At 38.4% G+C, this 25,334-nt stretch overlaps 2 protein-coding genes across 2 annotated transcripts in view; one reads left to right on the forward strand and one right to left on the reverse strand.

Moving 5' to 3' along the window:
- The window catches only part of LOC309484188 (uncharacterized protein), a 157,480-nt gene extending 137,244 nt beyond the window's left edge, over positions 1-20,236 (reverse strand). Inside the window, exon 1 of the mRNA XM_082150464.1 lies at positions 20,163-20,236. The gene's annotated coding sequence lies outside the window, so the exon portion shown is untranslated. The remainder of the gene's footprint in view (positions 1-20,162) is intronic.
- The window catches only part of cdkal1 (CDK5 regulatory subunit associated protein 1-like 1), a 344,073-nt gene extending 320,570 nt beyond the window's left edge, over positions 1-23,503 (forward strand). Inside the window, exons 13-15 of the mRNA XM_082150344.1 lie at positions 1,975-2,058; positions 6,830-6,994; positions 22,851-23,503. Of these exons, the coding sequence (XP_082006470.1) occupies positions 1,975-2,058; positions 6,830-6,994; positions 22,851-22,994 (393 nt within the window). The 3' untranslated portion in view covers positions 22,995-23,503. The remainder of the gene's footprint in view (positions 1-1,974; positions 2,059-6,829; positions 6,995-22,850) is intronic.
- The last annotated feature ends 1,831 nt before the right edge of the window (positions 23,504-25,334 follow it).

Below are 25,334 nucleotides of genomic sequence, written 5' to 3' on the forward strand. Positions count from 1 at the left end.
TCAGGGGAGAGGGGGAGGGGATACACCTCTCTACAGTAATTTGAAAGTGATTGCAGTCCCAGTTTTGGCCACAATCTTACATACGGCTCCTTTAAACTTTCGGACACAGCCCTTGTGATTCATTGTATAGATTGTGTTTTTAAAAGTATTTGAATGTCGCTGCATGACAGAAAGATTAATTGGTTGCATTTATGTGTTTCCCCATTTTCATCAAGCTGAAATGCTCTACTGTATGTATTTTGACAGAATAGGGATGGGACGATTACCTGGTTTCACTATAAACCATGATAAAATGTACTGACGGTTAGTATTATCGTTTAAAATTGAATTATCATTAAAACCGTGTTTGATTATTGCGTTTTTAATTACTCACTGTAAATCCTTTACAGATTAATGTTTTAAATCTTACCTGTTTACAAATTAATTTTGTTAAGCGTACAAAACAATCGTCCAGACAAGATGATCACACCAGTATTATCAAACTCTGTAAACAATAAATCAACTCTGATTTCATTTTCAATACAATCAAAAACGGAGACGCAAGACGACAAGTTGTATTTGACTGAAACGAGAGAGCGCGTCCGTTGTGATGCATGGATGTGCGCTGTGTTATAATGCGTTGTTATTGACGATGGTCATTATAAGGAAGGAAATGCCACAGAATATAATCTTGCTTAAAAAAGTGCATAGAGCTGCTTGTTTTATTTGTTGTTTATTGATTTTCAAATATAAAACTTGTTGAAATGTTTTCAGTGTGAGCATCAGTTATTTTTTAACACTTTCATCTCGTTTTATCAAAACCATGATAATATTGATAATCACAATAATTTTGGTCACTATTATCGTGATATGAAATTTTCATACCGTCCCATCCCTATGACAGAACCACAATAAAGTTAATCTGCAGGGTTTCCAGTAGCTCTGGAAGCGTACAGCTCACCCGTGTGTGTGTGTGTGTGTGTGTGTGTGTGTGTGTGTGTGTGTGTGTGTGTGTGTGTGTGTGTGTGTGTGTGTGTGTGTGTGTGTGTGTGTGTGTGTGTGTGTGTGTGTGTGTGTGTGTGTGTGTGTGTGTGTGTGTGTGTGTGTGTGTGTGTGTGTGTGTGTGTGTGTGTGTGTGTGTGTGTGTTGATTTGCCAACTGGATAAGCAGAACATTTTCATGAGCACAAGGGTTCAACCAAGCGGTTTAGACATAAGCAGCTCTGCGTCTCTTGTTCCTGCAGTCGGCCGAGGGGTCCCGAACAAAGAGGGCCCCTTTCACAGGCCAATAGGCTCCGCAAAGCACATTAAGTTAGTTGTGATTTCAAAAGGCCAGATGCTACATCTAAATAGAAAGAGGGCAATCTGGATTTCATAAAGCGTCTCTCTGCCCATCATTCAAGGCAACCTTCCCATCTGTTTCTTTCTGAAGGCATAGCAGGCTTCGCACACAGTTCAAACACGTTTGTGCTTCCTCTAAAAGCGTGTGCGTGTGTTTGGATTTGTGTTATTCTCCCAAATGTCTATCTGTGGATTAAATTAACTACTGTGATTAGTAAATCCATGGTTGCACACAAAGGCTTCTTGAAAACAGGCTTTGTGACAGTGTGAATGGAAGGAGATATTTTCCATCATAAGATAATATCAGCGTACAGCTTACAATAGTCACAGACCAGACACATCCATCTCTTATGCGCTGCAGCCCCTTTTATTTCCTCCAATTAGCACATAATAATGATGTGAATGAATGATGGTCTTGTTTGTATCATGCATCGAATTAAATTCATATACAATGTATGAATGTCATATTTTACAAGTTAATAAACACTTGTGTTTGCTGTCAGGTCTGCAAGGGGATTTTAAATGCTTGTTTTTGACAGATCTTCATCACCATTACAAACACACAGACGTCTTTAAGGAGCCGCATGCTAGTCTGTTTGTGTCTTTCAGATGCACTTTAACTTGTTCATGTGTGTTTCTCTGTATTGTTCCACAGATTGGTGAGAGGCAGCATGTCCTGGTCACTGAAGAGTCCTTTGACTCCCAGTACTACGTCGCCCACAACAAGTTCTATGAGCAGGTACAAGTTGACCTTTGACTAGTGGAAATTTAGTGTTATTGAGATACTATGATATTTTTTGTTATTTGAAATATAAATATTTTGAAATAGATTTCATTTTTTTCATTTTAAGTTTAGTTAGTTTTAGTAATCTTAGTATCTGTTTTTAAAAAATGTTTTAAATATGCGGATATCGATTTTTATTGTTTATTTCAGTTTTAGTCATTTTAGTACATCAACTTAAACTAAATGAAAATGAGAAATGTTGCCCTTTTAACTAGCTGAGATAAAACGAGTTTACATTAAACTTTTATTTTATTCCAAGTAATGGAATTGTCTTTGTAATCAAATCTGCCTTTGACTTAGTTATATTCTGCTGAACTACAACAGTGATGATGTCTGAACTACTTTGTGGTTCATATTTTTTTGTGGTATGATTGTTCATTCAGTGTTGATGAAAGCAGATGAGAGAAAGTGAAGAATTTATTTTATTTCAAACGTTTCCACGTCAAAAGCTAAGGTTTTAAGTGTCACTTAATTAAATTTGACGATTAAATTTAAACTGAGCATGCCTATTTAACCTTTGGCTAAAAGTATTAAGAAAGCCAGACTATGCCACCTAGGTTATTTCACTACCCAGGAAAATAAAGTAAAAACACAAAAGATGAAGGTGTCAAACACTTTTCATCACTGATATACCATACAACTCAACAGGGCAGTATATCAGCGGTAAAAAACAGTGGTGTCTACAGCCGTCTGAAAAAGTCAGCCGTATGGACTGGACTGCATAGGAAACAGCAGCTAGCGCTCTCAGGCCGCACCTGAAATACAAATGTGGTAAAAGTACGAATAAACTTCATAAATTCCGACAAGATTACAAAAAAACAAAACAATACTTTTCTTACCTCCCAGATGAAATTCTTACTCTATAGTGGGCTTTATGCTAACTGTTCTCGCCACACGTACCTAATAACAATGACATTTTTAGACTGTGAATAGTGACTCTGAGAAAGAGCAATAAATCAGGCAACTCACCAGGGAAAAGCGACAGGAAATAGAAGCCGACAGAGACCTTTTCTGCCCACAGAACATGAACACACATAGGAGAATGACACCACCACACTTAGACATGCTTTTATAAAGCCACTAGATCCTAACACGCTTCAGTGAATGCACCGCTCAGGCGTGCTCAATGTCAAGACGCAGCTAAACGCCAGTGAGCATGTCTTCCCATTTGAGATGTACAGAAACATTAAGATGGAAAAACTCATTCTAATGAACCAAGAGCCAGAGAAAATTTTAGGGACACTCAACACCTGTCACACCTACAAGCACAAGGCATATCTAGACAAATATACTCATATAGTATGAATCGTAAGATTGTTTTGAAAGATGAATAATAAGTTCATGTCTGCTTCAGTTTTTATTGTTTAAATCTGTATATTTATATAATAATACAAATAATAGTTATTCTATGAAATCCGACTGCAAACAGGGTATCTTGTAAATGCGCTTAATACACTTCACTTCAGTATAAAATAGGAAAAATGCTCAGCTGCAATTAGCTGCATGTGTGTCCAAGTAAAAAATATACTTTTAAGACATCTTCAAATATATCAGGAACACCTGTGTTCCAAGTGTTTGAAGTTTGCAGTAGATGTTTGCAGGCTTGTCTTCAGGCGAAAAGCTTCTCTCACTTTTTTTCTGGAGAATTTAGTGGTTTGATCATATTTCCCCATGTGAAAAATGTTACAAGGTACTATTTAAGTGATTTGTAAGCCGAAGAAAATGTTAGCTTTTATCCAGAACGTCCATCACTGATTGTGAACAGAGCAGTGTTGTGGGGAAAAAAAATGGTCCTTTTAACTTTTAGATCCATAATGTCTACGATATGAATGTGAACCGAACAAGATTGTTTTTTCTTTAATTCAATCTAGCCTTTATCTCATATGTACAGCAGAAATACAAGCAGCAGCACTATTCCAGCATTTCCCACTATGACCCAGTGCCCTCACTAAATTTTCAGGCTGACAGGCTGATTGACGGTCCATTTACTTTCAGAGCTGGCTTTACTTTCAGAGCTGTCTCCAAACAATGCCAGAATCACCTCGGAGTTAAAGAAATAGCAATGAAAAGAATGTAGTCATTTACTCACCCTCATGTCATATGACTTTTTTTTTCCATGGAACGCAACGAGAAACTTTTGTAGAATTGGCCATATATGAAGACATATGGTGCCTGATGTGTTTGGCAATGCTTCGGTTCCAAAGTTTTATTTCCTCTACTTTTTAAATGCGCATGTCTTGTCTTCTGAATTGTTATAAGCCATTGGTTTCCTTTCTAACTAGTTAATGTTCTTAAGTGAGACAGATGTTATTATAAAAAAGTTGTTTCCGATTGAGGGAGAGCTCAGTCGTGAGCACAGACAAGCGCAGTGCTGTGGCTCTCAGCTCATTGTAGGTCAGGGAGGTCACCCATCCCGCCAGCTGCCATTGATCTTTCCATTATAATGGCCAGCAGAAAGCCATCTCCAGTGCCATTGATTGAGGATGGGGCTGCACATTAAAGAATGGGAGGTCTAATCTGGGGTGCAAGCCCTCTGTTTTCTTTTCCTCCTTTTATTCTCCTTTTCCTCCTTGATCTGCAGTCTCTAAGCTGGAACGCTCTCCAGAGTGTTTGAGACGTGACTGACCATCCATCAGAGAGAGCCCAGCTTTACTCAACGGATCACCATGAACATGGTGCCGATTAAGAGCTCAGGTTGTTTGGGGCTTAAGCCCAGTCTGTCTTTGAGCTGCCAGCGCCTTGCTCAGACTCGTCAAGGACAGCAGCGAGCAGGTTTAAGCATAAATGAGTGAAAACATCTGCCAGCACCATGAGATGTTTGAAAACATGCCTTAAAGGGGTGGTTGATTATGATTTCACTTTTCTAACTTTAGTTAGTGTGTAATGTTGCTGTTTGAGCATAAACAACATCTGCAAAGTTACAACGCTCAAAGTTCAAAGCAAAGGGAGATATTTGCTTTTAAAGAAATCGCTTTTTAAGGACTACAACAAACGGCTGGTAGGGACTACACAACATTCCTCCAGGGTTAGTGACATCACCAACCCTAGAATTTACATAAACCCCACCCCCAGAACATGATTTATAGATTATCAAGACAGAATATGCTAATCAATGACTAGAAGATAACTACACATAAGCTACATAAATTCATCAACTAACCACACAGAGATTTCCTGTTGCATTCTACATGTTGTCACCTCTTCTTGAGTCTCTCCATGATTATCTGACTCCGGTTTGAACATAAAAGGCTAAAAGTTTTTGAAATGTTCAGTGTATGTCGGTGTGAGGTAAAAGGACACAAGCTCTTGAAGCTCCGCCCTCTGTGCCTTAAGCATCAGTGTGTGTGTGTGTGTGTGTGTGTGTGTGTGTGTGTGCTCTCCACCATGTGCGTAAATCAGCAGTTCTTCTGGTTAAATCACCGCCAACCAAACAGTAACCAGTCACACTCCTCACCTCAGCATGACGTCCTGGTCCTCCACCATCCTGCTCATGTGTTCTTCAAGCACACGCTCACGGTCTTCAGCGCCGCCACAGATGAGTTCTTTCAAAAAGACTCGAAGACTTAAGAAGACTTCAATGAAACGCTGCCTTGTCCTCTGCCACAGGCTCTGAAATACCCTTCTTTTTAAGAATGAGAAGCAAGGACTCATCTCAATAAAGACGAGACAAAGATGCATGGTATTTTATCTGCCATCTTAAAATGTTAGTGTTAGACCTTCAGGGTTTGTGTAATTGAATGAAAAAGTAAATGGGAAAAAAAAACTCTTCTCATATTAAAGTATTAAAATTCATAGCACACGTTGGCCAGGGCAGAGATGGAGGAAAAGGAAAACACATTTATTTCCCCAGCCTAATTGAAAACGTATTCGACAGATCCTCTGATACGTCGGTGTTTTGATGAATCATAATGCGCGTTAAGCTTCTGCCGAGCCTTTCATGTCTGGGGAAGCTGTTTTTTATGCTCCAAACTTATCTGCCGCTCAGCGTAATGAAGGCAATTTCAATGTAAACCCCTATAGATCCAACTGCACAGCTTTTTAATCCAATTCAGCCTCCACGTCTGGACTGATTCATCTCCCCTCAGACCTCGTGCAGATCTAAGGTCTCAGCGGAATGTGTCCGATGCTCTGGGATTAGAGGAGTGTATGGCGACCCGGCATCAAGAACCCAACAGCACATGCGAACATGAAAAAAAAAAAAGATGCTTGTTTGTCTTTCTTTCTTTCTTTTTTACCACTAGAGGAAACCAATAACAACACAGATCAAAATGGTCAATGTGGTGCTTCTAAGCTCAAAACAAGCTTCTTATATGGAAATGCACAACAGGTCCTGAGGAGTGTGTGAGAACCTTTAACAAGCAGTTTAAAATGTATGTGTGGACTGGACACGGTGGAAAGCATGTTGTGAAAGCAGTGAACAATGGCACGACTGTTTGATATTCAAATGCTATTGATTTCCAGTATTACAGTATTACACATTCACTTTAATGGTGTGTAATGTCAGTTTAAAGTGTTCAATATGATCATGGATCTCAGAGCTAAAGATTAATGAGAATCCATTTGTGAGCTGTAGATTATATTTATTGCTAAACACTATAGATGCCCCTGTTTTCCTATTGTGTTATGTTTTGTCCATGATGCTTTTTTGTATATTTTGATATAATGAATTTAGAGCTTTTAAACATCAAGGGACTGACCTGGTAAAATGTTCTCCATGTATCTGCAGGTGCTGGTGCCAAAGAAGCCTGAGTTCAAAGGGAAGATGATCGAAGTGAATATTTACGAGGCAGGGAAGCACTACATGAAGGGACGGCCAGTGGAGGATGCGCAGGTCTTCACTCCCTCTATTGCTCAGCCTCTTCAGAAGGGCCAGGTGTCTGGACTCCCTCAGGTCAGTCTACTTGACCATGTCTTTTCGGATTAGCTTGTTCTACACGTCTTTATTCTGAAGATGGCAAATTGTTCAGAATTAGTGACTGTGGGGTTTTAAAAGACTATTAATTTTCAGTAATAATATCCATTTGACTGCACTGACACTGCTGGATGAGAACAAAAATTTGAACTGAATTGAGGTGAATAATGCTACTATTGTCTTTTGTAGAGCTGCTTATAGCTGAATTGAACTCATTTCCTTGTTGATGAACTTTAAACAGTTATTGAACTCAACTGAATCATCATTGAGCTGAATGATGACACTATTGTCTTTTAAGAACTGCTTTAGAATTGAATAATTTCTCATATGTGACCCTGGATCACAAAACCAGTCACATGTCGCACGAGTAAATTTGTGGCAATAGCCAACAATACAATGTATGGGTCAAAATGATCAATTTTTCTTTTATGCCAAAAGTCATTAGGATATTAAGTAAAGATCATGTTCCATAAAGATATTTAGTAAATTTCCTACCATAAATATATAAAACATTTATTTTTGTGAGTGAATGCAGCATAATCGCAAACATAAATGGACAACTTTAAAGGCGATTTTCTCATTGTTTCAAAAACATTTTCACCCTCAGATTCCAGATGTTCAAATATCTCTGTAAAATATTGTCCTATCATAACAAACCATACATCAATGAAAAGCTTATTTATACAGCTTTCAGATGACTTATTTCAGCTTTCCCAGGGTCACATATTTGATGAAGTTTGCATCATTCATTCTGATCCTGTTTATTACGGTGAAGCTGCTTTGAATCAGTCTGTATTGGACAAAGCGCTATAGAAATAAAGGTGACTTGACTTTTGGTTTTGGTTTGCAATCAGTGGAAAAGCCAAGTTTACCCTCTCTTTACAGTGGCCTCATTTGTGGAGTATTTTTGAGGAGTTTAGAAGCACAACAGCTTCAGCTGCAGTCTGATAGCTTGAATGTGATATAGTAATGATGGGGTCCTTTCAGGGATCAGCAGAAGCTGGATGAGTGAATAGTCAGTTGTGCCTAGAGCCTGTGATGGCCAATTGACCGCTAAGCTGCCAGAGAGTCTGTCTGAAGGAGAATGGTGTGAGCAGCACCCTATTTCAGTCTGTGTCTGAAGAGATGGACGTGACAGATTGGAGGCAGAGAGTCCAGACTTCACACTCTGTTTGCAGTCTGTTTTACATTAGGATGAGAGTGTGAAATTCAAAAAGCATGTTCACAGGATTTCTGATAGTACATGAAGCCACCTACACACAAGAATCAACTATTGAGCAAACCAAATCTAATATACATTATTTAAATTGCATAGAGAACTGATAAAAGAAATGAGGACGTCATTCCTGCTAAATGAAAGTCTAAAGTCTAAGTCTAATGAAAGTGTCTCTGTGTTGTATAAATTTAAACACCATTTGATGCCTGGCAGCAGTGAGACTCTGTCTTTATCTTGAGGTCTTGGTCTGGCTTGTTAAATAAAAAGACCAGCTTTTGCTGGTTGCTGGTGTTTCCAATATAATAGCTAATTTCAAGCTAATTTAAGCTCTTAGTTGGTCCATGCTGCTTGACCAGCCACCATCCTCCAAAAAGCACATTTAAAAGGATAGTTCACCCAAAAATGATCATTCTGCAAGCACTTACTCCCCCTCATGTTCCAAACCTGTTTGACTTTCTTCCTTCTGTGGAACGAATATTTCAGCTTAAGTTTGTTCATACAGTTTGGGCATGAGTGCATATGGGTTGATCATTGTTTTACGTTTACATTTAATAGACTGTTTTATTCAAAGCGATTTACACATAAGGTATTCAAAAAGTGATTCATATATAAAAAAGCAATTAATCTTAAGGTTAAATAACCACTTAAATTTTGCTGAAAGAGCAGAACAGCTGATTGGATTGTGTGCGTGTGCATGTGTGTGTGTGTGTGTGTGGTTTATCCAAATGGAACGCACGCGCTGCAGGTATGACCAAGCTAGTTTGTTTGTTTACCAACTAACTAAAGGTAACCAGAACTACCTCAAGCACAGGTTGCCACAGCCATTCACCATTACCATTAGTTGTGCCAGTAATTCCATGGCAGTGTCTTGCATGAAAGCTGTTTTTCTAATTCACTTAACTCAAATGGTCAGCCTGATTATTGGACTGACTGACTTGGTCTGGATGTTGATATCAAAGGGTTCAGTCTGGCAAGTTTATGACTTGAAGGGTGAAAACTTGTGTGTTGTACGGTGAGGATCCAGTTCTTAGTAACTCTTTGGCCAGTTCATGTCAAATCAAGGAGCTAGAAGAAACTTATAAACTCTATAATGAAATCTAGTGCTCATGTCTTTCATATAGAACAGTGACTTTTAAATGAAATGTGTCTGAGAGAGGAATCGTGCACGCGAGATATTCTGCTGCCCTAATTATCTCTCCACACACGTTTCTCTGTCATTGCCTGGAGCTTCCGAGTGCTTAACTAGTGAACTCGGTCCAATATGAAGACAGCAGATCGCCACTACTTACAGAGTTCATTCTGCACCATTAGACCTCCTTCCATTAAACTACAGTCCTGCTGCTTTATAACCGCCTCTGGCTGCATGCATATCTTCTCCAGCAAACCAAAGAGAGGAGGAATCCTTGTGCTTCCCATCCAAAGACATCTGGCATTAAGTAAGAGTTGATTGTTGTAGCTTGTCAGAAAAAATCGTTATCCTTTTTTTCAGAACTGCCTCTGTTAGATGACCATGACCACTTATCAGCGTATTTTTAATCTCTCTTTATTTCTCTTTTCCTCCTCTCTGTCTTTTGCGTTTAATGGTCTGCCAGGGCAGCAGTAAAATCTGATGGGGTGTGAAATTAAAATGTGTATCACATTTTGAAGGATCATTTGATGTCCTCTGTGTGGACGTGTTCTCTCCTCTCTAGAAAAATAACACAGCAGACACAAATTAGCACAGAATGACAAATAGAGACAGCCAGTCGGGTCATTCCTAGATCACTCATGGAGATGGGCTTTCAAAATCCCTACCCCCGTCCCGGGGCTATTGTATCTTCCAGTTGGGCTACCAAAATGTATCACTGCCTTGTCCGACGGGCTATTTTAAATATAGTGAAATTTAATTCCTTCCTTGATTTGCGTTTTTCACTCTCTTGACTTATCTGATTAATTAGACGTAGTTTAACAGGACAAATTATGTGTTAGGTGTGTGATGTGAAGCACTCTATGTACATGACAATAAATTAATAAAGCCTATATCCAGCCTTTGCTTGGGCTGAATGCATTTAATTTCTTCTTTGTTTTCGGGAAGTTGCAGTGACGTAAACAGTGTAAAGTCTGTGTTAAGGCTATTAAGGAAATGCAATTTTGCATTTAAATAAATGTTAATTTTAAAGCAGCCTACTTCAGTGTAACATGTGATCATATCATCATGCTTAAAGGCCCTTGCACACTGAGTCCGAAATTCGCGTCCAAAATTTTAGCACGTTAAAAAATAAATACGACCTCACGTTATGTCAATCACGCTTTTACACTGCCTCCGAAACTTTTGTCCGGCAAAAAAAAAAAATCGAATCAGATTTCGATTTTCTGTGTTTTTCACATCCGTAGCAAGCATTTTGAATGGTGTTTTGACAATTCAGAGCCACCGAATCGAGAAAGCAAAAAACGCATGCGATAATTTTGGACAATTTTAATAATTGTAATGTGACGATCAGGTGCATAGTGGAGAAAACTGTGAAAGTCACTGACACTTGGTTGTGTGTGTTGAAATGTTAAGAGGCACATAGATTTACGTTTCAGTTCTACTCAGCCAAAAAAGAAGATAGAAATTTATAGAAATTTCAGTTCAGTTAGAACCAAATGCATATTTGAACTGGATATTGTAATTTGATTATTTTATGTACCATTGTTGATATTTGTGAGTTTGACTCCTATCCAATTTTTCTACATATTATTATTATTATAAATTTTTTGGGAGGGCTAGTTCAATTCATTTTGGACTACCAAAATTTGTGCCTGCTACCAGCTATTTAGAAATTTTGCGAGCCCTGTGGAGGACACACACAGGCACGCACACGCAGGGACATCATTGAAAAAAATCTTAGTGACCCCAAACTTTTGAACAGTAGTGAATGCATATCAAATTATGTGAACATTTATTTTGGTCATATTGTTCAGAATCTGTAATCACTGAAAATCTACCTGTCTGTGGAAGCTCTCAAATCTATTCATATTTACGTATATTCAAACAGTAATGAGACACGCAAAAGCCAATGGTATTTGCTGCCATTAATGTCAGACATGAAGCTATAAATGATCAATTCATCAAATAGTTGTTCATTGTTGTTCATTGACAAAGACCAAAAAAACTCCCAGAAACTCGTGGAAACCTGCTGGGCTTCAAAAGCAGAGCTTCTCACGTGTTTCTGCTAGTGTAAATGCATTTTGGTCCATGTCCTTTTTTTTTTTTTTTTTTTTTTTTTTTTTTTTGTTGCTTGTCAAATGCTTATATTTCTTTAAAGAGAGCAGAGTGACACATACACATCATCAGAGAGATGAATCCAGCTTTGAATGCTGATTTATGGAGCTGTTACTCCAGTGAAGCGGAAGCAGCTGACGGGAGGAGGAACAGTGCTGTGCCACTGCAGGTGTGTAGATGTCTTCTGGCACTGCATTACAACTGCACTCGCTGACCTCCAGCAATGATCCCAGACTGTGGAGTGCTGATCTCAGATATCTGATGAGCAAGGAAATGCTGAACAAAGACATTATTCTGAACCTAGAAGGTGTGTTGAATGGTGTGATGGTGCCCAGTAACTTGGGAAGGAATCATCTGACACTCTCACTTGCCTTAAGTGATGTGACTAAAGCTCAACATTTGTGGTGCCCGTGTAAGGCCAAAGTAAGAGCTGTGTGTTTGGGAAATGGCTTGTGCAGCACTACATGAGGTAATGATGTAGAACGCTGCAGTTCTGGGATTTTCCTCTGATTCTGATAGATGTTTCTGTGTTCTCCCATGATAAAGCCTTTGTTTGTTTGTGTTTATTAGGGGCTAATTAGATTTGCTAGTGTTAATTGATGTTAATTGATAGGTCAGGAAGGACTAATTGGAACTTACTGTAGATTCCCCAGAGAGTGTATGTGTGTGAATAAGTTTGAGATAATTAAGTCTTATAACACAAGTGTGTATGTTCACCGCTCTATGACTGAAACTGCTCCGATCAATTGAGAGAGACAATGAGAGAGAGATTCTGAAGTGACAAACACGGCCCTGCTCTGTTGAAAGACACTGCTCTCTCTCTCTCTCTCTCTCTCTCTCTCTCTCTCTCTCTCTCTCTCTCTCTGTGTGTGTGTGTGTCTGTGAGCGGGTTTCTCCAGTGGCAATTGTAATTGCTGGACCTTTACATCATCTGGAGAGCCACTGGCCAAGTTTTCCCTGCTGACACGGGCTGTTTCTGTAATGGATGTGGACACGTCCCTGTCCTGAGTCTCATCCTACACACATCCCATCTAGAAAAGTGAAGGAAAAACATGAAGTAATGGTAGTGTAGGTAGCATTTTTTTTCTTTCAGTCCTGTTTCACATGTACATACATGGACTTATTGTAGTAATGACACTAACTAGGTAATAACTAGGTACTAACCCTGAACCTAACCTTAACCCATGTTTTTACCTTATTACTCAGTACTTTCGTGGGTAGGTATACTGTAAGTACATTGAAAGTGCATGTACTGTAAAATAAAGTGTAACCGTAGTGTAAGTTCTTCTAGCCTTTTTTGATGTTAGCCATCTGAGTGACTACAGCCAGCTGGAACGTGCTTATCAAAGCACATATTGCTTTATTTCTGTAAATGTTTGTTGTTTGTTCATGTGCAAACGATTCAAGCTGTATTTATATCTGTGGTGGGCCAGTCAGTCAGTGCTGTGAAGCAACACAAAGTTAAATATATTTTAGACTTATGTTTTTAGGTGATTGTATCTGTTTTTCAGCCTTTGCAGTAATTTTATGTTTGACATTTATAAATACAGAGTACAAATTAAAAATTTCATTTGTTAATTGGTTCTTTGGCATGAATTGCAGTGGCTTTCTTTACATTTCATGTCTAAGAGTGGTATATTTACAGAAGTTATGAGAGGTGTCTACTGCGAACTGGCATTGACTTTTAAAATAATAATCGTAATAATGTTCATTAAACCATTTAGGCATTTTATTTCAATGTAAGTGTCCTTCGACTTCCTTGGTAATCAAGCAGAAATTGTACTGATCTGTCTCCCTTTATATGTTAGTTCGGTAACACTTTACAATAAGGTTTGTTAGTTAACATTAGTTAACTACATTAGTTAACATGAAATAATAATGAACCTCACGTATATCATTTATTAATCTTTGTTAATGTTAATTTCAACATTTACTAATACTTTACTAAAATATTGTTAACATTTGTTAATGCACTGTGAATTAACATGAACTAACAATGAACAGCTGTATTATTATTAACTTACATTTACAAAGATTAACAAATACAGTAACAAATGGATTGCTTGTGGTTAGTTAATACATTAACTAATGTTAATTAATGAACCTTATTGTAAGGGGTTACCGTTAGTTCTTTACGTTGATCTTGTTCTTTACTCTAGTTCCTCTCTGTCCAGATAAGATGGCTTCATAGTATCTACTGTTACTGCAAAGCCAGATAATCAAACTGAAGAGAGATCCTTGAGCTCATCCCATTCCTATCTGCTCATCCCATTCCTATCTGCTCGCTCTGTTCTTGGGTTGAGTTCTCTGAAGAGCTGTAACAGCAAAGTCTCTGCTTCTACAGTCTTAGACTGAATGTTCACACTAATGTACAGATGAGGTTTTCCTGTTATTTGTATTGGTCAGTCACTGATGGATGGAGGAGCAGTGTCAGTAACTTTATTGATGACCCTGATGGGAGGTTTACTGGATGGTCTGGAAAAAAAATGTTGCACAGTGATTGCTGTTGGCTGCATTGGGTCTTTGTATATGCACACTGAGATTGAAGGTCTGAGCGATGATGTTCCTGATGGGTGACTGAAGCTGCAGCTCTTGCTGAAATATTTTAATCATGTTATTTAAAGGGCTCATTAACTGCGTTTAGCTGTTTCCTGGGGTGTACTTATAATAGTAGTATGATTTTTCATCAGAAAATGTCATAATTTAGAAATAAAAGGGATTTTTTCTACCCAGATTTTTCCCTCTGATTTGAACGCTCTGTTTTAAGGGGCGTGTCTGCTGTGAGACTTCAGTGTAAATGCCCACTGCTGTGATTGGCTAACATTTTTGCATATGAAATAGCTAGTATTACATGTGGAATTCTCTCGGAAACTTTTATCATGTTACAGCTCTCAAGGTTTACTAATAGTGAAAAGTGTTGATTATTGCATTCTATCTATGGCATTATATTTAGATTGTGGCATGAAAGGTTGCAGTGATGAGCATTGTAGCCGATCACATGTTGAGTGCATGAATGATGTGATCTCGTCATTGCAACTCTATTTCTGCACTCTAACGAATGATTTCATCATAACTAACAGTGCAAACACAATGTAAATAAGAGATTTGTTGATTATAACCAAAGACTATACACTCTAAAAAGTTTAACTATTATTTACAATTCTTTTTGGTGAAACATTTTTACACTTTAGTAAATTTAGTCAATTTTAAAGCTGTGAAATCAATTAAATATACTGTATGAATTGAGTAAATCCAAGTAAAAAAAAAAAAGTAAATCTGAGTAACTGCATCTGGTACATTAACAAAGAAAATTAAGTAGAAATAATTTAACATTTAAACATTTAAAAAACATTATTTATGAGTAATTTTTTATTTTTTTTATTTTTGAGTAATCTTAGTTTTTTTATTTCCTCTAAACCTTTGTAAAATAGTATTCCATACAACCACCAGTATACATGACATTGGCCTTTATTGTCGATGAGTAGCCTACAGCAATACAGCATAGTTTACACTGTTTTAACATGTCTGTTATCCAATTTCCACCGGATCAGCGCTGGTTCTCGTGCCGGAGACGGACTCGAGCTCTGCGGGTGAACTTCGAACTTCATAACGCCGTCCTGCATTTCACTCATAGCCGAAAGATACTGCGAGCAACTGACTCCATAACCTGCCAATAAAAAACAATACACAGTTCTGAGGGCATTTTAATTAATTATATTCATTATCATTAGGAATAAAGTCGTGCGTTTTATGCAAGGCGTTTCAATCACACGAAAAGACCATAGACTGTAAAGAGAGGTGCGACTCTCGTTTAGGTGTCACATTACGCCTCTGTATGTTGTTTTGCATTAAATAAAATGATTTAAAGCACAGTAATGATTTTATAGATAAAATAAAACATTCACAAACCTGAATTTCACAGAGGAAATGCACCAATTCTGCTACGACGAGAAGAGAAGAACTGTTCTGGACTGGAGAGAATTCAAACAGCCCGCACTCACTCAACCATTGAGTTGTCGTCACGTCAGAGGGCGGGGGAGGGGTGCATTGTTTTAATTGAGTAAACTTACTCAATTTCTTAAGAGTGTTAAATATATTAATAATATTGATTTGAATTAAGTAATATTTTTGTTTCTTGAAACAGATCAGTTTAATTCTCCATTCTCAAATATTTTGATAGAAATTTCACAAATATATTAAGTGTATTATAAAGAAATAATTGGTTAGTCAAATACTGAATTCTTTTAGTGAAAAAAACTTAAATATGACTGTAAATTTTAGATACAATTAACTGTTGGATTTTTAGTCAATTATTTTGGTATGTTTAACTAAAACAATCAAGTAAACGATATTCAGAGATTTTATTAAGTTAATAGTTAAATATTTCTGTAATATTTACTAAGCCACAGAATAATTTTTTAGAGTGTATAAAAGGGACTTTGTTATAATGGGAGTTTTGGCGAGAGCCCAGAACTCAGTCACAGATAAACTTGCGCTGTTTGATTGACAGCTCCAGCAATAGTAAAGGAAGTGTTCTTTGATCGCTTTCTATATATATTTTAATCACAGTTTAAATAACAGATTATTTTCATCCTACTAAAAGAAACAATGTGAAGTCTCCTCGTCATCTCACTAACATGTCAGTGAGTGGGGCCAAAGTTGGAATGATGAAGTAGATGTTGATTTTCTTAGGCAGAGGCGGTCTTTCACCAAGGCACATTCCACAACGAGTCGTTCGCTAGGCTTGGATATAATAAAATTTGTTTTGGGGCTAACAAGGAAGTCTGAAACTTACAGGATACTCTTATAGTATGATGATCTCTTATACAGTATGTCAGAAGCTCAAGGAAATTTAGATTTCTCAGTTCATGACCCCTTTAAGTGAAGAACACACATAAGCTGAGTTTGTGTGTGTGGATGCAGAGATCGTGTCAGACAATGATTAGGTGTGCCGCAATATACCAGTATTGACAATAACTGTGATATAAAAACATAAAAAAATTATATTGTGTAAAAACTGCACAAACGATGAGAATGAAGTGCCACTAACTGGTTGACAAAATAGTGAAGGTATTGAACCTTAACACCATGTCCTTACCAGACACTATGCAATTAAAGGCATATTTTACATGATGATTGTATTTTAGAAACAGTTTCTATTTCTGAGATGTCAAGACTGGAACAACAACATACAAAGTATGACAATGAATCTCAGGTATTATGTGCTTTATTAAATGTTTAACCAAAGTATTGAGAGTTTGAATATAATTTTTACATGACCTTACCCTATATTGAAAGTGACAATGGATAATTCACCTCAGATCATGAAAATAAATGTAAAAATGTAAAAAATGTAAAGGAAACAAGAACGCTCAAACTGTAAACAAACAAGTGTATTCTATGACAAAGATTGTTTCAGTCATTCAGTGTGAATGTTTGGTCATGTTAAAATGGCGTAATATGAATTTGATTGTACTCATCCATTTTGTTGTAAATGCAGTGCACTTGGAGAGAGACCGCCCACATGCGTTTCTGATTTTTGATTGATTTTGTTGTGTCTTGTAGTCATGTCGTGTCTGGTGTGGACAGACAAATTGCTTTTTGCTGGAATCTTACTCCGTCACATCTGGTTAGGACACGGTATAACGCTGGTTCCCACTTGTTATAAAATAGAACAAAGAAGGAATGAAGAATGCAGTGTGTAGATACTACTGCTGTACAAAATCACATTTTGGGGGGGGATTCTGTTGTTAGATATGGGAGTCTGCAGGAAGTTCTGATCAAAAAACTCTCTTTCCACCTCCATACAATCGTATTTCCAGTGTGATTCATTGGCCAGAACTGAGAAACGTTAAATAAATAGTTAAAGATAAATTTGACTGATATCATTATTTTCTTAATTTCCAAATTTCTATAAATAACTTAGTGAATTTGTTTGGTCACAATAATTGTGTAGTTAAAATCTGATATAGTGGTAGCCCTACTCTGGATTAGTCAAGTACTTTGTTTTGATTTGTTATGTTTTGCTTGCTTGTTTGTTTGTTTTATAAGGGTTTGAGCTGTTAGTGGTTAGTCTATATGCTCTGAAACATTGATGCTTTAATGCTGATGCTGAAACATTGATGCTCGTGGGCAACACAGGTTCAAGTCCAGTTCACATAATTTCCTAAAATGTTTCATATAATGGGACAGGTGTGTCAAAACGGACATCTTCATTTTCAGCTCTTGTTCAGTGTAGACAAGCATCAAAACAAGAAGATTTTTCCATTCTAGTATATTCCTGTGTTTGGATGTTGTCAGTGTTTATTTGGGTTCAGCTGTGTCTAATCCCCACGGTGAAGCGTCTGAGATAGATGGGTCACAGGCTGGTGTGTGTGTGTGGATTATCACCTCAGCCGGGCGGGAGATCGTTCAGTTGTCTGGAGGCCCAGCGTCCCTGTCCTTGAGCCTCTCACCTCAGTCTGAGCCGCCACAGTCTATCGACGGACACTCATTAGATTTGTGTGTGTGTATGAAGCAGACATGAATCAATGTGGTGTCTGGATGCAGCATGCACTAGCGGTCACTCTAACTGACATTCATCAAAAGAGGAGAAAAAAAAAGGAGAAAAAAAGGAAAAGATATTGGCAGACGGAGAGAGTAATGAGAGAGAAATAAAACTCACTGGCTCCCTCCAAACTAGACCGTGTCACGCAGGTGGTTGTACAAACACACACGAAGATGAAGATAAATGTAAACGGGCCATATTTAGTAGGTCCTCATGATAATCCACAAGAACAGAGTAGCATACAACTCATCCATGAACTGACGACACCAGACAAACTAACTAAACGCAGAATAAAAAAGGATCACTTTTGCGTTTTCTCTTCAGATCGTTTCCGTGTAAATGTAGCCTCAGACAGAAAGTGGAGAAACACAAAAAGTCCAAACTAGCATAACCGTGACAGTCTGGTAATGTTTTTTTTTATCTTTTATTCTGGTGCTTCTCAACTGTTTTTACTTAATTTTTCTTAGAATTTCACACAAGACAGGTGCAGTTCAATTCAATTCAGGTTTTAGGTAGTATTTTTTTTCCTTGTTTTTTTTTTCCCAAAACAAATCTAAATATACAACTACTTTTGTCTATTTTTCAAGTGAAACTAAATGTAGAAATCGATCCAGCACAAGGTACCAGTCAAAAATAGAAACATGATGACAGGAACGGTTTAGTCCTCTGCAGACTGCTCTCCTTAATCCACAGCCATTATCTCCTAATGGTTTGACCCATCCAGCTTTTATTTTAAGTTTTTAAACAAGCGGATGGGACCTGCCATTCCATCAGCCCCTGCTCCAATTTGACAAGGGAATAGGATTCTGAAATACACTCTTCATATGAACCTCCCTCTTAGCTATGAGTAGATTATTTGATGAAAGAGGAAGAGGCAGAGGATTTGAGCAAGGGTTTCTGTGCATGGCCTATAATATATGTAGTGCAGCATCAGCAGATAACTGGAGCTCACATCTCCATTGCTAAGGAGATATCCAGTATTACTGCACCCGCATTCATCACAGGCATCCTGCCTCGGATGAGATGGGTGGCAAGTAATTGCATTGAATATCCGCTCAGTACAAAGACATTCCCCGCACAGCTGAAAGTTTTAATACACTCCAACCAGTTCCTCTGCGCTCTCCTGTAGTGCAGTCAGAGACTTAGAGGTGCTTTACATTACTCAAGTCTAACCTCATGTCGACTTCAGACATTCCTTAGAGCAGAACGTCTCTTGGATTATATTATTCATCACTGGAGATCCCCATGGTTCTGTTCTAGGCTCGCTGAAGTGGGGACACATACTCAATACACACACCCAAGGAAAACATTTCACAATGAGTTTACTTTTCCTTTGCTTTTCTTCTGATAAGAGTCATAGCAGAACAGTTTACTTGTTCATATTCGTCCTTGAATAGGATATGTCTAGCACAATAGGAAATTGATTAGCAATTCTGGTTTTGTAGACGGGCTGCTTTCAGAATCTGAGGCCATGGATTGTGTGCTTTTAAAGAACTTTCAGCCACTTTGTCGTGTTAATAGAGCAGGTTATCTCTTCTACTGTAGTCACAAAACAAGTTCTTAACATGTTACGGTCATGTGGGAGTCAGAAGTGAATGCACTGAATGCCTCAGACTGCATTCTTGATAGCCCTAGGACCAGAAATTGTGGGATACAATCTCAGAGGTGGGGTGGTGCTTGAATAAGGCACAATGATTAATGTAGGGCATCTGAGGGTGGAGGGTCTGCTACATGATCCCACTCTGGGAAAGCACAATGATGACGTTTCCATTCAGAAACTCGCACACAGTCACACTCGGTAGAGGAAGGCACCATCTGGAACCTGATACACATTGAGACGCACAGATGCCACTAAAAGGCCCACCATACAGGGTCCCCGCGGTTTCTTACTGTAAGTCTTAAATTCTATTAAATACTTAAATTAAATGCTATTAGAGAAATGTCTTTATTATTTCAAGAGGTCTCAAATTTTGGGAAAGAAAAAACAGAATCGTTTTATGGCTCAATGTGATTATTATTTGGCCAGCAGCTATATCACCCTGTAGCCCAAGACAGGTTGCCCACAGAAGCTAAGCAGGGTTGAGCCTGGTTAGTACATGGATGGGAGACCTACTGGGAAAAACTAGGTTGCTGCTGGAACAGGTGTTAGTGAGGCCAGCAGGGGGTGCTCACCCTGTGGTCTGTGTGGGTCCTAACGCCCCAGTATAGTGATGGGGACACTGTACTGATAAAGAGCACCGTCCTTCGGATGAGACGTTAAACCGGGGTCCTGACTCTCTGTGGTCACAAAAAATCCCACAAAAAAACGAATCATCCCTATATACTCATTGGCTTCATAACTCTGTCTCCTCTCCACCAATAAGCTGGTGTGTGGTGGGTGTTCTGGTGCAATATGGCTGCCGTCGCATCATCCAGGTGGATGCTGCACATTGGTGGTGGATGAGGAGATCCCCCCTTATGTAAAGCGCTTTGAGTGCAGAGAGAATTATTATTATTAATTATTATTAAACTTCTAAAGCAGTGGATTTAATTAAATGTGAACGCTGCATGCTTCAAAGTAAAAACGTGGCGCTGTCACGCATTCTACAGGCTCATGGTTTCAAAGATGTTCACCATCAATGAATGTTGCACATTTATGCCAAAAGATTGCTTATTATGCTCAAGATCCTTTCCCGGTCAAATTCCCCTCTCTCCCTTTTCCATGATTTCCTGTCTGTCCAGAAAAGGCCAAGTCTTTTTCATTGTTGGACTATGTTAAATAACGTAGTTAACAAATGGAAGCTTATTGTAATGTACACTTACACCGTGCCCTAACCAGATGCGATGCAATAAGATTCCAGCTACAAGCAATGTGTCTTTCCACACCATATGTGACACGACTACAAAATATGGCAAAATCAATAAAAAATCAGAAGAGGGTGTGGGCAGAGTCTCTCTGCAAGTGCAGTGCACTCGCAAAGAAATGGATTAGCAAATAATCAAAAACATAAATATGACCTCTTTAACATGATTAAAAATATATACTGGATGACTGAAACTGAATCTTTGTCATAGAATACACTTGTTTGTTCACATTGAGTTCACAGTTTGAACGTTCTTGTTTGAAGATCTGAGGTGAATTATCCATTGTTGTTTTCAGTATGGCTATAAATAATATTCAAACTTACATTAAAGGTTGTATCAGCGATTTCAGGCTGCACACAATCTATTATCTGCACACAAAAACAATTGGTTTCACCAACCACTCAAAACCAAAATAAATAGTGTTCCAACCAATCACCGACAGGGGGTGGGTGTTGTGAAGTTTTGCGCTCGTGCACGGCTGCACGCGAAGTCGGAGAACACAGAGAACACGAGCGCAAAACCTCACAACACCCACCCCCTGTCGGTGATTGGTTGGAACACTTTATTTAGATTTTGAGTGGTTGGTGAAACCAATTGTTTTTGTGTGCAGATAATAGATTGTGTGCAGCCTGAAATCGCTGATACAACCTTTAAATTATTTTAACATTAAAGCAAGCATTTGAATGATTTTTGCCCCTTACCCCGATTTCTCCCGGCATTTGAACAAATGAACCTTTTTGAGCGCTCATTGAAGTGTGCATGTGTGATATGTGAAGCCTTTACTTTGGATTTTAGCTCATCCAGACAGTGTTTCAATGTAGAGGAGGTGGAAAATATATCACAAACTCCAACCAAAATTTTTTATTTTATGGCATCACTGGAAAGCCCCTTTCGGAACCTTTATTTTTAAGAGTGTGGCCTCTCAGATAGACTTCCTCTAGGTTATGTGAGCAGGCCATTTACACCTGTAAAAACAAATATACGCTCTCTGTAATGGTCTTTAATGACCCAGAGATGCTAAAGATGGCTGCCCAGGAATATCACTTTTCATAATGTTCTGACTGCCCAAAAGATCACCACCTACACTTTCCTAAAACCACAGAAATGCAATGGGCAGTGGGCTCAAATTACAATCTGCATGGCTATTAACACCATGACAGCCTAAAATATTAATATCACAAAATAGCCGTTCAGATTGAGGCTCTATATTTAATATCAGGGGTACAGAAATGAACACATATTATTGGGTGAGCTGTCAGGCCTGTCCTGATGTGAGACATCAACCCATTACTGTGTCCATTATAGATGATCCTTTAATGTGCCAACACATTAGAGAGGACACGACTTCCACTTACAACCATTTTACCCTTTGAGTCTCTGATGTGTCCTCTGATGTGAAGTTGTGCTTAATTCTCTTTCCATTTTCGAGCACAACTGCCCTCTGTCACCATCCTGTCAGAGTGATGTAGATGGATGACATCTGGACCGCACACATTTACTAATTTCACATCACACAGTCAGTTTCCATCCAAGTGTTCCAGCGACTGTGATGATTTAACACCATCGATGCATAAATGCATAAAACCATAAACTGTTGTCACAGTAATAATCTTTTTCTTTTGAGTTGTGATTAGTGCAGGACAGGTGATGATGTTGAATATGATTTCAGTATTTAATGGGTCTTTATTTCTGTTGAACCACCCATGATTGCCGCTGAGCGCAGGTGCTTTTCGTGGCTTTCAGTAGTGGAATGAAGACACATGAAAGTAGAGATTAAAGCTATTGAATTCTTTTGTTTGCATGAGCACAGACCCAGAGATGAGCTTTAACATGCTTTAGGAAGGTCCCCATGCAAAAGGCAGCAGGAGTCACTAACACATCGCTTGTACAGTAACGGATATGAATGACCCATAAGACTGAGATCACGCTTATCGCTGTCTTATCTCTGTCTCGTATTTATCTTCAATTCTCTTTCATTTCACAGGAGCTGAAGACGGTCCGTGCCTCTGTTGCATCCTCTGCGCTAGTGGGATGGTCATGGAGATTTGATGGTGATGGACTCAAACTGCTCTCTTTTGGACTTGCTTTGGCTGCCATAATCATGATGTTTGTGATTGAGCTTCACTGACACTGTAAATTCATCTCGATGTGTCGGACAAGGCCTTATAAGTGCGTGGAGTGACCCAAAGACTCAAACCGATGGTCGAATACTAATGTCTTGTGTTTTAAGGTCAAGTAAAGGTAATTTATGTTGGATGGTTAGTAATATTTCTTTATTCTTTTTTTTTCATCTTTTTTTTTACTGCAGATTAAAGACTCCAATTTTAAAGACTGATTTTTTTTTTTTTTTTTTTTTTTTTTTTGCTTTCATGTGACAACAAGCGTTGTGATGTTTTAGAATAGCTTTCTTTATTTTATTTTATTTTATTTTATTTTATTTTGTTGTAGAAATTGAAGCCCCTTTGCCTTTTAGGACAGCTTAAAAGCATCTTTGGCTTTCTGTTCATTTTCAATCCCAGCAGTCATTCATTTACAGGCCAGGTGTTCTCACTGTTGGCTTTGGGCTAAGAGCAACAGACTCTTCCCATCTTTGTTCCCAGCTAAAAGCATGTCTAATAAATGAGACTCCACACACTCTCCTCTGTCTCCTTGGTTGTGTTTCTGGAATGTTTTCTCAGAGATTCTGGCATGAGGAGGTCAGTCGCTTTTTTGTGTGCTTGTAAAGTTACAGTGTGTTTATGACCTGGCATGGTGTGTGTTATCATCCGTGTTCTTGAATGTCAGCTTAATTGAAAATGTAATATTCTTGTTGACATAATGAAGTGCTAAAGGGCTGTTTATATTAAAGAAACCACATGTACTTTGTGCTCAAATATTACGGGAATAAAGAACAGTGACTGTAAACATCATGCCAAACCCTCATAATCTTGTAATCCTACAAATTCATTCACTTTTCTTGTTAACTTAAAAATGCCCTCAATCTGCACCAATGACTACATGTCTTTATGGGAGTGTACAGTATACAGAATGATTTTGACAGTTCCTTTCCACAAGAATAGTTTTGTTTTATGTTGTTTGTGTGTTCTTCAAACATTTCTGCAACAGAGGCTGTGTCTTTTGAGAAGCCTCGCTGAGACAGCTGAGCGATCCGTGCAGGCATTTTGGAGCCAGCTCTGTCTTCACAAGTGTACAGAATGGCAGGACATGCAAAACCTTCAGTAAGCAGGCATCCCTGGGCACGTTTCAGTGTAGACCGAAGCTTTAGCGGAGCTGACGCCAGTCCACTGGGATGTAGTCAACACTCCTTGTGTGTGCTCGGCATGAGGGGAGCAGCGTTCTCACAACACTCCCTTGAGGAACTTCTGCCTCTTTAGAGAACGCTAACCGGCCAGATGAGAAGAGACTGCAGTAACCTCGACACCATGGAAATGCCCGTGAAAGAAGCAGCGTATGTCTTTCTGAGCTTGGGGATGGTCATCAAAAGAAGAGTGCTTTTTCCTTAGGGACTCTGGATTGTTTTAAAATACACTCACACAAAAAAAAACTCTTCTCCTGTTTGTTCTCATTTCAAAACTCAGTAAGAAATCAAAATTCACTCCATTATCTGTCTTAATGCATATTCTTTGTTTGTTTTTATTCACTAACCTTTCTTACAATGTCGCAACTTATATATTGATATATTCACGGCAAAGTTCTTTTTCATTCTTCGCTTAGGGGTAAAACGATGTTCGAAATACGTGACCAGCAATATACTGTTAGTGAACATCCAACGCCATCCACACTGCTGAGAGCGACAGTTACAGTAGATGAATATGTAAATATGTGCGGTGCGCTTTCCTCTCAATTACACTCCAAACGAAATTCGTGTTGGCCTGATTTGGTTCGAAATGACGTCACATCAGTTCTTCGATTTCGATTGAAGTATATCAGGGCCTTTACTCTAAAACAACTCAAATGACTTTTTGATTTCAGGGAACGTGGGTCAATATAATAGTCAAATATCTATAGAGTGTTGCAAGGATGACTTATTTGTGTCGGCCTAAACCCAGAAGTGAGTAAGCGTTTAGTCATTTTGGTTCCATCGTCCTGAAGTCAATGTTTTTGTTTTGGTTAAAGATCTGTGGTTAACAAGCTCAAAATATTAATACAGAGGCAGTCAGGCACATTAAACTTCATCACACCAGGTAACAGGTAAACTCATCTACTCACTAGTCTGCTTTCACAGCCTCGTTGCATTGATAATCTCACTCTTGCAAACTATTCTAACTCTTACTTTTAAGCAAAATTATCCTTAAATTAAGACTGAAAGTTGTCGAATGGTCGTGACATTGAAGTCATGTGACTGGTGTAGTTCATTTATAGCCTACATTTAGCTTTTTACTGCTGGTGAATGTATTTAGGCTTCAAAATTTGTGAAAGTTGTGTTCATTTGTTACAATTTATCATGATGAACGTGTAAGAATCATAA

This window comes from Leuciscus leuciscus, assembly GCF_965113295.1.
Source record: "Leuciscus leuciscus genome assembly, chromosome: 20".
Taxonomy (NCBI): domain Eukaryota; kingdom Metazoa; phylum Chordata; class Actinopteri; order Cypriniformes; family Leuciscidae; genus Leuciscus; species Leuciscus leuciscus.